At 45.7% G+C, this 20,095-nt stretch overlaps 1 protein-coding gene across 3 annotated transcripts in view; it reads right to left on the bottom strand.

The window, feature by feature from the left end:
- Positions 1-19,092, bottom strand: part of TAF4 (TATA-box binding protein associated factor 4) — a 36,435-nt gene extending 17,343 nt beyond the window's left edge. For all 3 annotated transcript variants that reach the window (XR_007380187.1, XM_048963036.1, XM_048963035.1), the window contains exons 1-2: positions 18,741-19,092; positions 15,859-16,947 (exon numbers count right to left, since the gene is read on the bottom strand). Coding sequence is in view for 2 of the 3 variants with exons in the window: in XM_048963036.1 (XP_048818993.1) it covers positions 15,859-16,947; positions 18,741-19,059 (1,408 nt within the window). In the remaining variant the exon portion in view is untranslated. The remainder of the gene's footprint in view (positions 1-15,858; positions 16,948-18,740) is intronic.
- Between the last annotated feature and the right edge of the window lie 1,003 nt (positions 19,093-20,095).

Raw genomic sequence — 20,095 nt, 5'->3', positions numbered from 1 at the left:
AGTGTATTTTCCTCAGATTTTTGTCCAGGTTAGGTGTATGTGGAATCGCATCCCTCTCAACTTAATACACCATAAGGAGAGGTTAAAGTTGGCAACAGCTTAAAAATGCACCTGTTTGCTGCTAAGAAAAATGTTCTACGAAACGCTGCAACTAAAGCAATCTTGCCATTAAGCAAAACTCCTATTACTTTCAGAAAAATAAATAAATAAAAACTAGGTTTCAACAGCAACAAGAACACAACCATCTAAGTTCTAAATTAATTTCCCCATAACAAATTTAGTAATGAACATGATTATAAAATCATAGTTTTTCTCATGTGCATCTGCAACAGAGCGCACCGTGCCACACTACACCCCAAAAGGAAAATAAAACGAAGAAGAAAATGAAGCAGTCATTCCCTGCTCAGTCACTCAGATACTCAGATAAGTACACTTAACCCCACTGGATAGCTGTAGGGAACCAGATTTCAACAGATAGATTTTCAGATGCTAGCCTCTTCTTCTTGAAGCACAGATAGGATCGGGACAATGCAAACAGTTTCTCCAGGCTCATTCCTTCCACATCTCAGTCAGTCCCCACCACCTCAGCCTCAAGAGCTCTGCAAAAGGCACCTAAGGAAACAATCTGGGTACCCAAAATTGGTTAGCCTATCGGAGCAACAAAACTACAGGAGGAAACTTCACCATGAAAATCAACTGGCTCTAGTGGAATTCGAGTTTTCCAGTGTTAGCCCATGAATAAAAAGTCTACACACATCCCCCAAAACACGTGGAGATCTCTTCCATGCAATCTCAGAGCACGACCACCATAAACTACACATGAAGGTGAGATCTTCAGTGATGAACTCCTGTTGCCCATCTTTGTCATGTTTCACAATAATCAGCTGAAGAATCTAAACACTCAATCAGTGGAAATCTTCAATATTATTATAACTGAAGACATGAGTACAGTGCAAGTCTAATTAGAGAGCTCTTCTCTAGGCAGTGACAAATATACTGTATAGCTCATTACCACTTTGTTTCCAGCAAATGAGAAAGTCAAATATAACTACAAATGCTTTTGCTTAAAGAAGCTGTTATGTGCACACAAGTAGATTGACATCCATAAGAAGCTTTCCCAAAAACCACAATTTTGGGGTTCCCTAAGATATTCAAGGGCTAGCATATTCAACATGCCATCCAAAAGGTGGATGGGAAGAAAGAAAAGGCAGCAGATAAGCACAGAACGAAGGCTGCCTACCTCTGGAGAGCAAGCACCATGAAATATTCCCAGAGCTACATGTATAGTTGGAGCATGCCCACAGCAACAGAGCACAACTGCTGATCAGACAAGAGAAAAGCATTAGAAAACGTACCAACAAAGTTCAATTTTTAGCAGAAGACGGGCAAGCCAATCAGTTTTAACTCAAATGTTGACTCCACGTAGAGATTTCTATGGCAAGTCTGAACTTTTTCTCAAGGATCAGAATTATTATAAACAAGTTCTTCATACAAAGCTCCATTCATACCTATCCCTGTGTAAGTAGTGTTTCTACTGTGCTCACACACTTTAACACAGTTATTTTCAATTTGTGCTGTTTCTAACATCCCGTAAGTGAGGGTCTGCCACTGACCAACACACTGCTGTGCACTATATGAAGTACCTCTGCCTTTTTTACCTAGGAAGCCTGATCTGTATACTACAAAATCATCTTCTCTACTATACACGTGAACATTCAAGCATTCTTTCCAAGTCCCTCATTAAAAAGTCATCAAAATAAATTTTAATTACCATTTTTGTTAGAGGCTCAACAGAATCGTGAAGGAGGCTCATATTTTAGTTTTTTTAGTTTGAATCAAGCAGTTCATCACAGCTCCAAATAAAGGTTTAGCAGAACTGAGTTGTGTTGCTCCTTATGCTGACAAGACTTGTCCTCCTGCCCAATGCCATGCTCACCTCATGTGTTCTTGTGGTGGAGACCTTCCTGGATCTCTCGTTTTCAAGAGAGCGTTTGGATGGAAAGGTTCATCACTGCATGGCACAGCAGCATGACCCTACACTGTGTCTTCTTTGACTCTGTCTATTTGTATTCTAGTTGCTAACAGCATTTCCATTTTCAGAGGGTTTTGTTCTGTGTGCGCACGTTTCTTTATTTTTAATTAATAAAACTTGTAAAACCATGCAGTGAAATGAAAAGAACTCTGTCCATACGGTATGTCAAACAAACCAGGCTTTCTTTATGCCTTCTCCTTTCCTGCTCCTTTGAAAGACAGCATGCCTTAGCACAGATTAAGGAGAAAGAATCCCTATCAATAATAGTTGGGGGAGAAAAAAAGGTTTTGTAGCCTTTGCAGACGCCCTTTATTATCTGTGTAACCCCTGTCCAGCTAGAGAACCTCCACATGAAAGGAGGAAAGGAGGAAAGGAGGAAAGGAGGAAAGGAGGAAAGGAGGAAAGGAAGAAAGGAAGAAAGGAAGAAAGGAGGAAATAAAGAAAACACAGAAGCTTTCTCTGACAAACATAGAAACCAGGATAAATAATCATTGCAAGAGCTGGAGTTCAGAATGACCACTAAAAGCTGCTGCAGACAGAGCAGGCATCTGCAGGTCTCTGCTGGCCGAGCAGGCCGCCACTCCCACAGCAATGCTACACGTGGCAGCCATGCTCAGCATTAGCAATGCACTTCTCCAGGACCCTCACATCCAGCTGGGGGCTCTGAAGGAGTTTCACCTGCAGTCAGCACACACCTGACTATGAAGTGTGCCCGTGCTCCTCACTGTGCATAGCAGCACGCAGGAATGAAACACTTTGGTACCTGTGAAATATAAAATTAAGCTAGCATCCGCTGGATCACAAGCAATAGCATCCCTTTGTGATGATGACCAGAAGAACAGATAGGTTGAAAAACCAGATTTTGCTCGTTATCACACTCACAGATCAATTCAGAACCACGACTAAGGACTGCAGCTCTTTAATAAATGTTGTTTGGGGTTATTTGTTTGGTTTTGTTTAGCTGCAACATATGGAGAAGTTAGAGAATGTATGCTCTTGAAATCACATGGAAAACAGACTTTTCTAGTCTTCTAAAGAAATCCTCTTCTTAAAGAATAACTGCAAAACCAGGCTCGGAGAACTGCTAGGCAGCAAAGAATCACCTTCAAAACAGACACAGGCCAATGTTCAGAAGGAATGTCCATCTCGGAAAAGAATAACTAGAGATTGACACTTCAGGCAAAGGAAATCAAAGTTCTCACAAGTATCTCTACAAAAGAGGGTTATTGATCACAAAGTCCACTGACATCCAGCAAATCTTCAAATCCTATCTAGATCTGCCAGGGAAGTTCTCCTACCATGACATTTCACCATCAGAGCAGCGGTGCCCAAAGCTCTCAAGCACACATTCCTTTGCAACAAGATGCTGCAAACATCTGACCTGGCAGAAAAATCTGACAGAAATCATAAGCAGACTGTGCCATATTAGTAGAAGAAAGCTTTGTAGTAGTATCTTTTCTGTATTGTTAGAAGAGATTCTTTTGCTATGAAAAGGAAAGAAAGTGTCTGCAAGGTTAAGCAACTTGCAATCATACACAACAAAAGCCATAAGAAGCAAAAGGGTCAATGCTATTTAGGTGATCTGATGAGACCTCAGAATGACAAAACCTTGATGAAAGGATGAAGCTTGAAGATTTCTCCAATACAAAAAAGCTGGAAAAATACTGGAGAGAGAGCTGGAGCAAAGGATAGCTGCCTATTGAAACTACAGGAAGAATTTTAGGTAGAAATTATATGATAGCATCCCTTCTTGTAGAAAAGGAAATGATAATCTGGCACAGATGTCAATGTTATCAAGGAATCCTCCATTCCTCCTCTTATGATACGTGAACTGTCTGTAAAAGTTCTCACTCCATAGGAGTGAAAAGAGAGAAGAACCTACCAAAGTCTACATGCACAGGTTACTCCTCTGCAAGTTCCCTGCAGCTCACGACAGTCCCGAGTAACTAAAGAGAGCTTCCCTTAACACAAGACAACTGAGGGAAGATTTAGAATTACTTATATATGTCAAAGGAGAGCTTCTGTAATGAACTGTCAGACACAGAGCACTCACGAAGGACAATCTATACACCAGCTCACGAGGAGTATTGATTACAAACAAGATGAATAGCACAGAACTGAAGTTGGCAACAAAGCTTTGGATTAGCTGTTACTGAAGATGTGTTCTTTTATACCTGTTGGGAGACATGCACCAACATATTAGATGCACTGTCAGTTCTGGCAACCCTCAGGGCATGATGCTGGCACACCAATACCACTCAATATCATCAGGGACTTGGATGATGGAATGGAAAACACTCATCTAGCTTGAATAGGACAACAAATATGGGGAGCTGCTGATAAGCTAGAAGGGAAAGCTGCAAAGTCCTGAAGCTGGGAAAGAAAAACCCCATGCAATAGTGCAGGCAAGAAACTGAAGTAGTGGCTCTACAGAAAAAAGCACGGGGTCCCCGGGGACATGAGTTGCACATGAGTCAGCAGCAAGTCTTTGCAGAGAAGAAAGCAAACCACATACTGGACTCTAGTAGTATGAGCATAGCCAGCTTGTTCAGGGAAATGATGAGTCTCACTAACTGGCACTTGCAAGGTCACATATGGAATACCATGTTCAGTTCTGGTCTCTCCAGTACAGGAGAAACATTGACAAATGGAAGCAAGCACTAGAAGGGTTAGGGTGCTGGAGTTGGCCCCAGGCAGTCTGACCTAACTTTGAATCTCACTGCACTTAGAGCAGAGGCTTAGATCAAGTGATCTTCAAAGGTCCTTCCCAATCTGAATTATTGCACAACTCCAAAAAAGGGTGCCAAGTAATATCCACAGACTCAAAGGGAAAGAGAAAGTCCCTTGGATTTGACATGACATATTGCTAGGTCTGTAAAAATGGGTCAAGACTTCAGCCGAGCTTCCATTAATCGCATTAATGAATTTACATCAGTTTTCCTGTCACACACAGACTTGGACAGTATGTCATCAAGACATCAAGATGGGACCGCACTAGGAATGAGGGAAGCCCAGACATAGCAGCAGTTTCCAGTCATAGCCATCACTCTCCTGCCCAGACCTTTCCTCCTGTCGTGGATTTCCTTGCTCACTGTGGCTAAGAGAGTGTGGGGGGAAAAATACTGTTTAGGTGCTCAGAACCTCAAGTGATCCATGCTGCACAACAAATCCAGGAAAGGAAAGGAAAGCCTTCACTGTAGCTCTCTCAACAAACACTTTGTCGTGGTCGGCGGTCCAGGCTCTTGAGTTTCATGCACCGACTTGGTTGGTTTGTGACACCGCAGTGCTTAAGCGTGCTGTGCAGGTACGAGCTCCTGCAAAGCTGCCAGCTACAAGAGAACCCAGCACTACCTGCAACAGACAGCGTGCACAATTCCATCTTCCCAGCACATCTGCTGAGTCACAGGTCTCCAAGCCGGCAGCTGCGGGCAGTTAGAGCTGTCCAGCACACGGAGCAACCTGCCATCCCGCACCAAGCGCGCCGCTGCACTGCACGGTACATCTGAAGAGTGGCTGCTAAATGCTTGGCACCTGCTGTGCTTCAGGTAGAACAAAGCTGCATTTTACCTGCTTACACAGCCCAGAAGTTTTGGAACAGCGTTACTTTACTACAGCACTCCACTCACCTACATGCAATCTGCACACACAGCACAGACCAGAACCAAAATACTGTTTCCTGAACAGCTGATCTGTGATTATTACTAACAGAAGTGAAAGAACTGCCTCAAAAACCATCACAGATCCTGACAGAAAATGTTCTGTAAAGGCAAGTCAACAAGTCCATGTTATGAAAAGTTGTTTGTTTTATTCCTAATACGAGTCAGAAGACAAAAGACAATCTCATAGTGAAAGCTTTTACTTGCTCTCATTATGCAAGAGCTCAGCTTCGAACTGCACAACTTCACCACGCTCTCAAGAAGTGAACAACTCGTACAGCACTGACTCCAAAGCCTTTCAGGAATATAGCTAAAGGAATCACGTCACACTAGCATGCCAAAAAGCCTCTGTATTTAACAGTGATCCCATACGGAGAAATCTTATCTTAGCTGGAAAAATGTGTATGCAGTGTTCTGCCAAACACCTCTTCTTGTACAGCAACATTTAGCAAATGCTTCAACAACAATGTGATCCGAAACTATTTTGACTTTTCTGGAAAGGTATATTCTTTGATAGTGTGTTAACATTCCTTTCTATCGAGCACGTAAAGCCAAAACAGCGGAGAGCTGTCAGACTGCAACGCAATCATCACACAGATCTGTCCTTAGACTGGTGCAGAAAGAACTAAGAAAGGAAAATACTACCAGGCTCTAAACCAGCTACTTTAATTATTTATCTCAAAGGGACTCTGATGTAGCTCCACACTGATTTCAATACACATGCACCAAACAGCAATGCAGTTATACCAAAATCTGATCTGCTTTTGAGAAAGACATAAAATAAGAGGTCGTTAATTATTTCCACGTTATTCTAAACAGGAGATTTTAAAACTCAACTAGTCTTCATTTCTGGCACAGAGGTTTTCTGGAGCAAGGTGCATCAACACACTACAGTGGTTCATGCACAGGATGAAATGGAAATGTTCAAGCTTTGAACTTAGCACAGCCTGCAAACAAACACAGAGTGAGGAATAAAGAAGTAAATCCACATCACCTTCCTTCAAACAGCAACACCTCAAACCAAGCACACCACGACTGCTCTACTCTAGGTGCACCCTGGGCAATTTTAGGCAGTGATGGGATCCCCTGCTGGTGCTGCCTCTTCAATTGGAGCCACAGAGCCCACGCTGGACAACAGCTACCAGGAGAGCCTCACAGGAACCTCCAATCCCAGCAGAAACACCCTGTGGTTTTAAGGCTGTCATCACCAATGTAGAAATCACTCCTCTTTGAGAATACGCTATGCACAATGCCCATGAGTTCAAACACAAACCAGCGATGGGGCCATGATATTACACACCACTTTGGCTGACAGAAACACTTATTAAGTAGCACCAACTAGAAGAAGAAAAGTATTTTCTCACCTCTAAGCCTGCACTCAAAGCTTTTAAACAAAGTGAAGTCTAGTTTTGAGTTTACTAACCATCAAATGCACAGTCCTGAGTAATGACTAAGCTTAATGACTGGGTATGACTAACACTTATAAATAATTAGTGCCTTCCCTCCCCTCCCCCACAGAGAGAGGAAAGAAAACCAAAGGATATGCTGAAAAAAAGGAAGAAAGGTAGGAAACACGAGCTTGAGGTTCATGGCATGAACACTTGCCCCTTTTTCCAATCCACCCTTAACACTACTGCAAATACGACCACATGTGTGTTTATTATGAACTAACAGCTGCTCAAGCTTTCCCATAAACTTCTGCACAACGGAGCCACTCTCAGCCTTCCTGCTTCAGACCCCGTCCCACCTCCTGCACCAACCTCTCCAACACACTTCTGGTCCTGTTCTGTGACTCTTTGGCCACAGGTGTGCAATTGCTCCCTGTGGCTCTGACTCATAGGTGCAACTGGTCCCACTCGCCACACGGCTGCTTACGCTAAATGCACCCGATGCTGTAACTCCTGGGAGATGCATTCTGTGTAACCCTACCTTGCAGAAATACCCAACTAATTGGCTGAAGGAAGGAGCAGGGATGGCTCAGTGCAGCCTTGCTGCACCCCAAGCCATTTAGGAAGGACAGGAGCATGGCAATAAACCTCAGAGCTCAGAGTTGTTTATTCTCTGTCACTTGGAACACATTTTGCAGCCAAACCTGCACTGGGTGGCTGTACAGCATCCAGCACATGCTTTATTCCATGCATAAGCACAGGGGTGGTTTTTAACAGCTCAGCTACTCTAGAAATCACGTGTTAATTGAGTTGTAATGATAATCTAGACCACTTTAACTGAAGTGGCTTCATTCAATAAACCGTCGTGGAACAGTCCCACTAGCCATGTAGAACAACATTACACAGTGATGCTAATTCTAATTTACCAGTTGTCCAGGTATTGGCTACAACATGTTATGGAAAAAAATATATTTCAGTAATGAATTTAAGGAAAAAAGCATCAAAATCAAAGCCAACTGCTGCTAACAAATTACAGTTCTAACATATAAATAGTTCTATACGGACAACAAGTTACTCAATTTTTTTTTATCAATATACTTTTCTAAATGCCTCAAAAAGAACATGGCAGCAGTCAAATCTTGCACTAACTCCTGTATAAATACAGAGCAAAAGCACTGTCCCTAGGTAAAAGGATTTATAATCTATTTATGCATTTTGCTGAGAGTCAGCCTTTTATATTCAAAGCATAACCTTCTATTACTGGTAATACAAGAACAGAAAGTCGTATTTTTTAAATGTTATTTCTAACCTGACAACAACTACAGGGCCAGAGATTATCTGTATTTGTACACAGCTTTAAGAGCAGAGCTGCCAAAGTCTGCCTATGCAGAACACACTGCAGGGGCAGCACTCCTTATAGGTATCACTTAGTTCTTGATTAGATATTGATAACCTATACTATTACACAGAGATGATAATAAAAAAATGTCCTCATCAAAAAGAATCTATACTGAAAAGACTTCCAGGCATACGGAAGGCCTCAAGAATTATTTCAGTTTACCTTAGATACTACTCTGAGGACACATGAAGAGAGTTACTCTAAGGCAGAAGAAGGCTCTGGCAACAACTTGGCCTTCAGTTCCTTGACACTGTTGTGCCTCCAGGAAAACACCGGCATTTCTGGAAGGAAACAACTGCAAAACAGAACTGGGGTAAAAAGTCAAGATTAAGCTGAGGCAAAAGAAGGAAAAAAAGTCAATTCCTCCTGAGGCAGCAGTGTGTTTTTTAGGGTAACCTGCTCATGTCTCTTTGGCCTCAATGAAAAAAAACCATTTAATTTGAAGTATGGGTGATGACAATCTTTACACCTGTTTAAATTACAGCCTCTGCATATAGTATTTGCACTTCTCCCAGCCTTTCAGGTGGGGATGGGACCATTTTGCCACAGTAATTCAGTTACAACCTGCAGTGTGGACATAACCACGTCATATGAAGCACAATTAGTGCATCATCCACTGCCCTTCTTTTAGCAGGAAGAAGGTTGGTACAGCAAAACCTGAACCCAGACGAGAAAGATTATACAGCTTTTAAGTCTATATCAGTATAAACAAACAGCAACTTCTTGAATTCAGCTAAAATCCTGATTAGTTCAGAAGCAAATTCAAGTTAAGGCATTACCAACTTGTAACAACACAAAAGACAAAGCCTGAATATCCCCAGAGTCCTCACTGGAACAGCTGCACACAGCCTGCCCATAGGAGGCTGAGCCCACAGAGCCCACAGCCCCAGCAGCACCAGGGGAAGCTCTGCCACGCTCAGTGACGAGCAAACAGAAGAGCAGCCTGCGAAACACTGCTGCGCATCCCTTCCTATCGCCGTGTTCAGCTGCGCGAAAGACAATTTCCAACTTTTTCTTTTCCCATGCATCTCATTTCTTTATAATTTCTCACAAGAGATAACACGGCGAACAGTGAAATCTGACATGGTTCCACCCCCTCCCAGCTGGCAGAAGCATTCCTGTTCCCACCAAGCCATGACATCACACTCCAGGAGTGGATTCAGACAGTTAAAGGGCGTTGTAAACTTTATAAAAGTTTCAATACACAAAACCCCTGGCAAGAGTGGGTATTTTCAGGCAAAAAGTTCATTTCAGACATTTCTGACCAAAAAAAAAAACCCTGCAAATAACAACCCAGAAATGTTTAAAATGCCCCATTTGTTAGCAGCTTCTCTCTCTGGTTCATAGCAAAGACACCATCAGCATCCCATCACATAGCTTTCACCAGAGCAGGCCCTCTGCAAACCCCTCTCTTCTCTGTGTTAAAGCCCACTTAAGCCAATACCTGCATTTTCAACTGTGTTCCTGAACTACTTCATGCATTTCTTGGGACTCTATTTCCATATCGTTTCCCAAAGCAGAGAAGACAAACAATAATAAGGACTTTCATGCAACAAAAGGTTTTGTTTGAAGAGAGTTTGTGATACCTCCTCATTTGTGTCTTCAGTGCACCAGCACCCAAAGCAGTCACAGTTTCACCTTCAGCTGCTATCTGTGCTGCAGCACCCTGTGTGAGTGGCTCAAGCCCTGGGCAGCAGCCAAACATGTGGTCCTCAAACCAATCTGCTGCAGTTACAAGTGAGCCACGTGCATTCCCAGGCGTGGAGCATTCATTCAGCTCACCGAACACACCAACACCACAGAGCACCCTGAAGCAGCAGAGTGCAAAATGCCTCGAAGGAAAGATGCACTCGTTTGTAGTTTTTGTAGTTCCCTATCGACAGCACAAGCAGTGTGACCCCAAAACCCCCAAAGACCACAGTTTGAAGTCTAGATAGATCTATAAAACAAATCCACACATGCTCCTCCAAAGATTGCTGGGGACAAGAATACACTCTGTAACAGAACTGAAAGGTAAGTAGTCAAAGTTGGTAGGGTTCAAAGCTTAGGAGAAGCACAACTTCTGCACTTCACATTAAATCTCAACGCTTAGAGACATCTTTATCAAATGTACAGAAACAAAGCGTTTATTGGCTTCGTGACATTCATTGTAACAGCAGCAACAAATTCGATCACACAGCTCTCATTTTTAAGTTCTCTGGGGTACAAAGCTAAGCATGCAGGATTCCTTAATTAAAAAGTCGCAGTGAGAACAAACACAACTTTCAGTCTGGTGACATATGGCAGATCTGATGTAACAGATTTCAAATAAAGCAGAATGTTCCTTTTGCTGATGCATGATTTGAACATGAAAACCACCCCTCACCCAGAAGAGCTCAGCAGCACTGATCCACAGTTATCTTTCAGAAAGAGAGAGCACTTCACACGCCAGCTACAGGACTCCTAAGCTCAAATCTTGGCTCAATACTGATTCCTTCATGGCCTTCAGCAAGTCAGAACTTCTCCAACTTGCTCTTTCCTCCAGCTTTAAAGCAGCATTCGTACTACTTTATTTATCAACCACATGAGCATGCTGCGAGGGTTAAGCTCTGTAAAATGCCATGAAAGTAAAACATACTATAAAAAGCTCCTATTATCACTGTGCATTATGCTTTTTTTTTTTTTCCTAACAAAATACAGCCATGCCAGCACAGTTAATAGGCAAAACATCAGCAGCACGTGCACAACGCAGGGCAGCTTTCATCAGGATATGTTTGAACTCGCTTCCCAGTCAGTGAGAAATAGCAAGAACTACATTCCACTACTTCATATTATTTCTTCTGTTTCTTTCTGCGCTGCTTAAGATTATGGAAGTAGGCATTTATATTTTTATTGTTCCTAATTGGTTTAGGCACCTCTGGGGTACATGTTTTAAGCACAAAGTAACCCACAGAACGCCATCTTCAGTCGGAAAAAGTAACACAGAATATTTTACAACTTAAGTGTAGTCTGATTCCTCTTATCCTATCACCTTTTCTCCTTAAATCCACTTGCCTTTCCCAACAGCCTAGAGCCCAACTCATCACCAAAGGAAACTGTACAAACACCGCAGAAATTACTTTTCAGTGATACCAACTCAAAAAGCAGCACTGCTCAAGCAGACAGGACCTGAATACCTCTTAAATTAAGCGTGTGTGTCAGTAGTTTTCCCATCCTAAGGTCAGAAAAACCAAGGACTGGGACATCAGAGTCCTTACTGTGCAACGGACACAAGCTGATAACCGTTGGTTTGAAAGGGAAAGTTAACTGCTGTAGAAACCAAGTGAAGTATCCCACCTGCAAAGGGTGAATAGTAGTAGGCCATGCTCCGAGGTCTGCTGCTGAACAGCACCGTTCACTCCTGGACAGTATCAGCAGTAAGCTGGGCCCAACTGCAGGGCTCACCTACAGGTGAGCTGTTAGGAGTTAGCTGTTAGGAGTTCTAGAACCCAACTTCTTAAAGAGGCAGTCACTTTCACAGCTGAGAAAGGACCCATCCTGCAGCCACCACAGAAACAGCACAAGAAAAGCCCCCCAAAACAGAATGTGGTGAAGGAAGCCAAGTCTCACCCCCTTAACCAGCTGCTGGGGGATGCAATGGAATTTTGTAAAAGCAATATGGGTGTTTTATCATTAGATAAAAAGTGAAACGAACTTGTGATAGCTGTTCTACTGCAGCTGACTGACTGCACTATTGGAAACACAAATGCTGGTCAGGAGCTTCAAAAAAATCTGCACAACCAACCTATTCTATCTTCAAACAGAATTAAGTGTCACAACTTTGATTACTAGGGAAAAAAAAGACAGCCTTCAGGATCAAGCCAGCAATTCTTTGTAAGCATTGATATTATCTCAGAAAATAAAAGAAAAAGAGGGAACTGAGGGAAGCAAAGGTATCCAGATCTCATTGTCACCTAAGCTAGAAAACGGTCCAGAAGAGCTCCCAGCCACATTTAGTTCTTCCTGCACACATGCAGCACTTCCCAGTCTGCCCCTGCCCTATGAGGCACTTTACAGGTTATCAGGAGATGCCTGTACACAGAAAATGAAGTGGAAGAGATTAACAACATAAAGCACCTCCAAGAACAGAAATCAAATCTTTGAACCCTCAAGTTGACAACACTGTTATGGTGAGCATAACCTCTTGGACTTTGGTTCTGAAACTATTACAGCATTGCAGGAGAAGACAGTATTTTAAAGGGAGCTCCGAAAGCACACGAGTTGGTCATTTTACAAGGTGACTGCACCACGTGCAGTGATGGCCTCGAGTCACTTTGTGAACTCCTACATTGCAAAGGTTTAATCTTAGGAAATCCAACAGAAAAGAGCATCTGTAACAGGAAAACACTGGCAATGCTTGAACAAACTCATACATTTCCCTACCTCTTACCAGATGACCGTACACGATACGTTTCATATTATTGCTCGAAGGACTCCAAAACAAAGAACCAACTATGATTTATTTCCAGACACAGTTTCAAAAGATGCTGCATCTTCAAAGTAGCATGTATAAAGAGAAACAGACGTGGGTTCCTCCCTCCCTGTCCCCTAGCAAATTATTTGTCAACATTTCTGTCTCTGCTAACAAGCCAAAAATAAGTTTACTCCTGGACATCCACTACCCTGATCTGCCCAATTGGACCACGAAGCACAACAGCCCTCTTCTTCAAAGATGTCAACAGTGGGAAACTTATCAATGCACAGATGCTTGGAGTAGCCCAGTTTCTTTGGGAAATGACGGAGCAGAATGCAGTAAGCTCACAACCACCTCATCCCATTAGCAATCCAAACACTTCTAATCTGGTCAGTTGATGTTTGTTACACAGCCACTTCAATAAGATATAAAGCATCAATCTTAAAGTAATATATTTTAAAGAGTGTTGATCAAACATTTTCCACACGCTCTTTTTAAGTGAACATTAGAAACCTTTAACCAAGTTCCAGGCTTACAACATTTTATATTGTGCTTTTCAGCTATGTGAAACTGTAACAGTACTTTGGAGAGCCAGAAACAGTATATCAAGACATGAAAATAGCTATAAAACACATGCTTCTCATTGGTCAAACCTCCACAAGAATTCTGTGGGTATTTGTAAACAGCAGTATAAAAAGTGACACGTTCAGTCTCTAATCTCAAGCTGTTTCGTGCACTATCTTATAAAACCACCAGCACGCAGTGCTAACTTCAAGCATACACCTATGGCTGCAGATTTGGTGCATGCAGTAGATGTTCAACATACAGGCACTACAGCTGCACTTTCATATTACCAAGCTGCCTTTAAAAATCTGGCCTATCACAATGTAACTTGAAATTACATCTCAAAAACAGTCGTCTATTCTGCTTTCACTATGAATGCATACGAACACTTCTGAAGATCAGAGCACTTGCAGACACTAGATTTTTCTGCAGTGCTCAGCCCTCGCACCTGTGAGATGCTTCTAAAAGCTCAGCATCCATCACTTGCTAAGTGTTCTGCTCTGCAAGATGTGCTTCATGCAAAGTATTTGCAAAGTTGGCTATATTGGCAAAGTACAGAAAATCAACCAAAGAAATTAAAACAAAAAGCAACAACTGCTACACTGAAAAGAAAAATCATTTCCAGTATTAAGCCTGAGTTACCACGCAAGAATTTAATTTCTACGTATCCACTCATGTAGGTAGGCTTATGTTACAAGTCATGCTATTCTTCTGAAGTTATAAATATTCTTAAAAGTGTAGGACAGACAAGAAAAGTGCTTAATAAAAAAGCCCAAGTGTTTAGAAACTATATTGCTTTACTTTGATCTATCGAGACCTCCAAAGGAGCAATTTATGGCCCAATTATGCTTAAGGACTGGCAATGCTGCTTCTAAGTGTAACACATTTCAGTATGCTATGGTGGTTTGAAAACAGCAGCAACCTGGAAGAAAGGTCACACTGGACTCAGTGGTAGTATTTTTCCCATAATCAGATTTATAATGCAGCATTAGTAAAAACACAGGTATACAAGGCAAGGCAATAGACTGCAAGCCTGAAAAATCTGATACGCTGTGGCAATAAATAAGGCTTTTCCAGCCTACCGACCTACAAGCTCCAAATCAAACATGAGGATTTCAAGGTTTGAGTTTTAGGATGTTTTTCTTTTTCAAATTAGCACCATGTCTCATTCATATTATTCATACAGGGAATAATTCTCTACACACACAAAAAATGAGGAATATTTATGCCACGTACAGAACGCTCGACAGACTTCATCAAACTGCACAGCATCACATATCACAAATAACACATTACCCAAACAGACAGTGTGTAGTAATGCAGCCTGGCTTCTGGTCTGCCTTACTCAGCAGGTGCACTGCTTTGAGGTCGCTGAGGTGTCCCAGTAGGTGTACTTTTACAAAGACAGAATGAAACAGGCGATACACAAATGCTGCTGCCTTCATGAGGCACCAGCAACAAAGCACAGTTAGTTGCTCTCTGAATGCTATCCTGAAAACTGTGAATACTGAGAATACACCTATTACTACAGACTATCAAAAAGACAGAAAACTACGTGTAGGTTCATGTGAGTACTTTCAGTTAAAAATGAAACTGGATACATGTACAGGTCAGCTTCAATATAAGAGTAAACATGTAATTTTAAATGCACAAATCTAGGATATTTAAAGAAGAACAGAACAGTTCTCAAGCCAGAAATGCTTCTAGTCCTACTTTTTACTCACCCACTGTGGTCAGGACTACATTCCTTGCCCAGAGATGCTCTGCACTAAGCACGATACTAGCTACTACAAAAGCTGCAACCCTAGACACAACAGGGTGAGGTAAGGACAGAGGGAGACTGCCTTTTGTATCAGAACTACAGTGACTGAAAAGATCATCATAAGCTCCAAATGTGTGAGTTTTTAAGTCACGCTTTGAAGGTATTGAAAGGCAAAGAAGGTAGTTTTCTTGTGTTGTATCTGCAGTTTCTCTATTCAAGAGAGCTCTACGGTACCGGGGGCATGCAGGGACAGAGTGGGAACAGAACAGCATGCAAAGGTTATACAAACTACCAACAAAACTGCCTTAAAACGCCTTCTGTGAAAATGAAATAGCAGCACTTCTTTTGATAATGTTTCATTGTCATACTTGGCAGTTTGCAGCTTCATCTGCACTCAACATTGTAAAGAGAACACCGGACAATCTCCAAATAATCATTGCACACAAGACATTTTTGGTCACCTGAAAAAATACACTAAGTAGTGGAATGCTACTATGCTACTACACCACACCAGACAATTCCCACTGTTAAATATAACACCTTTTTTCACAACTAAACAGCAAGAGACCTTCCTCCCTGCAAGAATCACATTCCCGAAACAAGAAGCCCTTGAGCTTCTGCTTACCTGGTGGTAACTGAAAATTCTGAATGTTAGTGGGATTCTGAGGTGGCTGAGGCAAACGAGGTGCTAAAACTGTAGGAGTCAAAGTTGCTCTGATTCCACTCGTAGTTGCTGTTGGAGTCCTCGGTAGAGTTTGTGCCACTGTGTTGGCAGTGCCTTTAGCCATTCCCGTAGGGGTGCCAGGTGCTGCAGGAGGTATCCCACCAGGATTGGGGGCAACATTGGTGAGCCCAGCTTGCATAGTTTGCCCAATAATCATGTTACCCCCTGTAGTACTGGGCTGGCCAGCAGTAGCCAGCGTCTGCTGTTGGGATACTGCCTGCACTATAGTTTTAGGAGACTCAGATTTGATGACCTGTGTGGTAGGAGCCGCCGGCACGCTGGAACCAGACTGGCTATTCACAAGCGTTGTTTGGAGGGAAACTCCAGATCCCACAGTGGCTGTAGCAACAGCAGGAAAACTCCCCACACTGATGGTTGAATTGATCACAGTATTGCTCCCATTCTGAGTGGCCGCGCCAGCTGCGGCTACCGTGGGTCCTGCCGTGTGAATCGGGGGCCTCACGAGTGTGACCGTAGGGCCCCCACTTCCAACACTCGGTGGCGGCTGTGAAGAGATAACTGTGGGCGAGGAGGAAGATGCAGAGGACACAGCAGTATTAAGGAAAGAAGTCTGGATGACAGTGTTGGAAGCTGACGGCAAAACGGCGTTAACAGTATTTCCTTTTCCCACAGATCCAGGTCCATTGTTAACAAGAGGGGCAACAGCAGGTGCAGAAGCGGGGTTGGCGGTCACTGGAGTCCCAGAGAAAGCAGCACTTCCTGTGTGGTGAGAGTTCATCACCACGTTACTACCATTCAAAGTTTGCACTGTCGTGGTCCCAATCTTGCCATTCCTGGTGGACAAGGCAGTCGCCATGGTGCTGATAACCACCGATTTGCCCTGACTGAGGGTCCCTGGAGCAGCAGTGACCTCGGATCCTCCTGCCGCTGCAGTGGTGGTGCTGGTGCTCGTCGTGGTGGCTCCATCCAGAGCTGAAGTCTGGGACCTGGTGTTATGATTAATAACACCTCCTTGCACTCCTCCTGCTCCTGCAAAACAACAACAAGGTTAAACAGAGAGAATGAGCGGGAGGAGAACTCTGCCAAAACAGAACATCCTCCCTCATCACCAAGCCTTCTCCACAGAGCCAAGAAAATGGGACAGCATACAAACTGAAGATGGATTTTAAGACATTGTCCTGAAGCTTGCAATTTCCCATCAAATACTGACAGGTTCAATACAAATGATAACATCCTCGCTCTCATCACTACAGTGCACGAAAATAGGGAAAACAGATTTGAAACGGACAGTGGAAAGGAAGAAAGAAGATCATCTTAGACCTCTTCTCCATTCTAGAGCCTGATAACACACTTATCAGAAGGGCTGCAACTGCAAGAGGGGAAAAAGGCAATAGAAGACACATTAACAAGACACATTCTCTATGCCCAGCACATGTTACACACTAATCCTTTCATCTCCTACAGAGTTAGAGCGGGAGGCTCCACGACAACAAAACAAGAAACTTGAAGGGAAAGAAAACCATCAGCCTGACAAGGTAAGAAGTACTGCAAGACCTGGAGAGGTCTACAAGAAGACCGTGCCAGCTTATTACAGTATTTGTTCTGTTCTATCTGAAGTTCCCACAGCCAAAGACAGTTATAAAATAAATAAATAAAAAGCAAAGCTGATTTTAAGAAGGCACAAGATGATGTAGCTTCTTGTCCTGAATAATCCTTGTGCCCCCCCCGAGGAGGCCTGGTGTTATCACCAGTAACATCACAGACAGCCTGGATCCTGGCCCTAAGCAGACAGAAACGGGAAGGCAGTAGTGACAGGCAAATATTGAGATGTACGTTGTAAAGGTGAAGGAGGTCCTCCTGGAAGAGCTTCATTAATTGTGACAGAAGGGCTGTTGTATCTTCTTAGGCTTTAGCGAGAAGAGAAAAAGCAAAGAAGAATAAAGTATAAAAACGGGGGGAGGGGAGGAATTGCAGAGAGATTCTGGGGAGACTTCTTAATTGTTGTGGCTATTACTATTCCCCCGCAAACCAGCTTACCTCCATTCCCAAGGGGTGAGCCCTCAGTCCCAGCACCACCGCACACGGAGGGGGCGCAACCCCAGGCGGGGTCCCTGCGCCCCGACCCCCCCCTCCCCGCTCTGTGACACCACCCCCCCCTTGAGGGCAGCGCGGGAACGGGCGGAGTGGAGCGTCCCTCCGAACCCCCGACAGGAGGGGAGGGGGCTGAAGAGAAACAGCGGGTGGGGGGCAGCGTTCCGAGGGACTTCCTCCCCTCGAAATCCCCCCTCCCCGGCTTCCTCCTCTGCAGGAAATAGATGTCATGATTAATGACACCCCCAGCGCTTCGGGGAGGGGGCACTACGGAGAGGGATTCCCTCCGCAGCCCCCACCTCTGCAGGAGGAGGTTAGGGGGGGAGGGGGGGGAGGTTGGGGGCAGCCCCGGGCCGCGCGGTACCGCCGTCACCCCACGGGTGGGCTGTGCGCTTTCAACCCCGCCGACGGACGGAGCAGAAAAAAAATATATAAAGAAGAAGGGACGGCAGAGGAGTGACACGGCCGGGCCGGGGGAACCGACCCCCACACACGCGACAGAACATCCTCCGGTGAGCGGGAGGGAAAATAAAGGGGAGGGAACGCGGAGCCGCGCGAGGGGACGGGCGGCGGGGGGACACGGCGCGGGGAGGCCCCGCAGGGCCGATGCCCACCTCGGAGCCCCGGGGGTGCCAAAGCGCCGAGGGGGGAGAGGGGACGGAGCGGGGGGGAGCGCGGAGGGGGAGGGGAGGCCCCGCGCCCCCAGCCCTGCCCGCGGCACGGCACCGTACCTGCTTTTGTGATCTCCGGGGCGCTCAGTCCCATCTTGCCGCCGCCGCCGCCGCTCTCCGTTTGGGCATTCGCGCTGCCTCCTACTACAACTCCTCCAGGGCTGGGGCTAGGGCTGCCGCTGCCGCTGCCGCCGCTCACAACATGGTTCCCCAGCAGCCCCCCAGCGGCCCGCAGGGGCTCCTGCGCCTTGTGGTGCTGGTGGTGGTGGCCGGAGGCCGCCAGCTGGGACTCTAGGGAGCCCACCAGGTCGCTCACCACCTTCTCATCCACCTCCGTGTTCAGGAAAACCTCATCCAGCAGATCCGAGCCCGCCGCCATCTTTTTTTTGGAGGGTTCCTGTGAGCTGCTCCCTCCTCCCCCCCCTCCCCTTCCACTCCTCCCTCCCTCCCCCCACCCCACACACACACACTCGGCCTCCCCCGGACTGCGCACGCGCGCGAGCCCGGCCTCACATCACCGGTCGGAGAGGGATTCCGCTCGCCGCTGATTGGTCGGCGACCGCCTATAAAAGGCGGCGCAAATGGCTGAGAGGGCTGAGTCGGGAGTCGGGCGGCGGTGGCAGAACCGCGCCGGGAGTCGGGGGCGGGCGAGGGGAAGCCGGGAGGTGTGGGGCGAGCGGGCGGGGGCGGCGGTTGTGGTAGCGGAGAGGACTGTCGTCGGGCGGGCGGCCGGGCGGCCGCGGCTCTTTGTCTGCCTCTGCCCAAAATGGCTGCATGTTCTCCCTGTGTCCGGGTCTCCCTCGGCGGCGCGAGTCTGAAGGGCGCCCCACACCTGTGCCAGCTGCGTGTAACTGATCCACCGCCGGCGGCGGAGGGGGGGGAGAGGGCGGCCCCGGGCGAGGAGGAGCGGCCTCTCCGTGCCGCCCCGCGCCGAAGCCCGGAGCGCTGCCCGCGGAGGCGGCTGCAGGCCGGGAGCGGCACCTCCGGCCCCGAGCGGGCTGACTCAGCGCGGCTGAAGGCTGAGCGGAGCCCCGGGAAGCGCGGCCCGAGGAGGCGGTGCGGTGCGATCTGAGCGCTGGGAAGGGAGAAGGAGGAGGGGAGGGGAAGAAAAAAAAAAAAAAAAAAAAAAGAGAGGGAGATGACAATTTTAAACAGTCCACTCCCAGCGCCGAGCCGGCACCGCGAGGCGGGGGAGCTGCCGCTCCGGGGACGATCCCCGGGTGTGTGTCAGCCCCGCGTTACACCCCCGCCTCCGCTTAACCCTTCGGGGAGCGGCGGCGCGGGGCTGCGGGGCCGCAGGGCGGAGTGCACTTTGACCCGTTGTGCAACCGCCGCGGAGGAAGTAAATAAAGCGCGGATCCAAGCCGCTGTCTTTTGCTGGCTGTTCTTTCTAACGAGGTGTGTTAACTGAACGA

Source organism: Lagopus muta, chromosome 16 (genome assembly GCF_023343835.1).
Source record: "Lagopus muta isolate bLagMut1 chromosome 16, bLagMut1 primary, whole genome shotgun sequence".
Taxonomy (NCBI): domain Eukaryota; kingdom Metazoa; phylum Chordata; class Aves; order Galliformes; family Phasianidae; genus Lagopus; species Lagopus muta.
The sequence above is the reverse complement of the archived record's forward strand: the minus strand, read 5'-3'. Positions and strand labels throughout refer to the sequence as shown.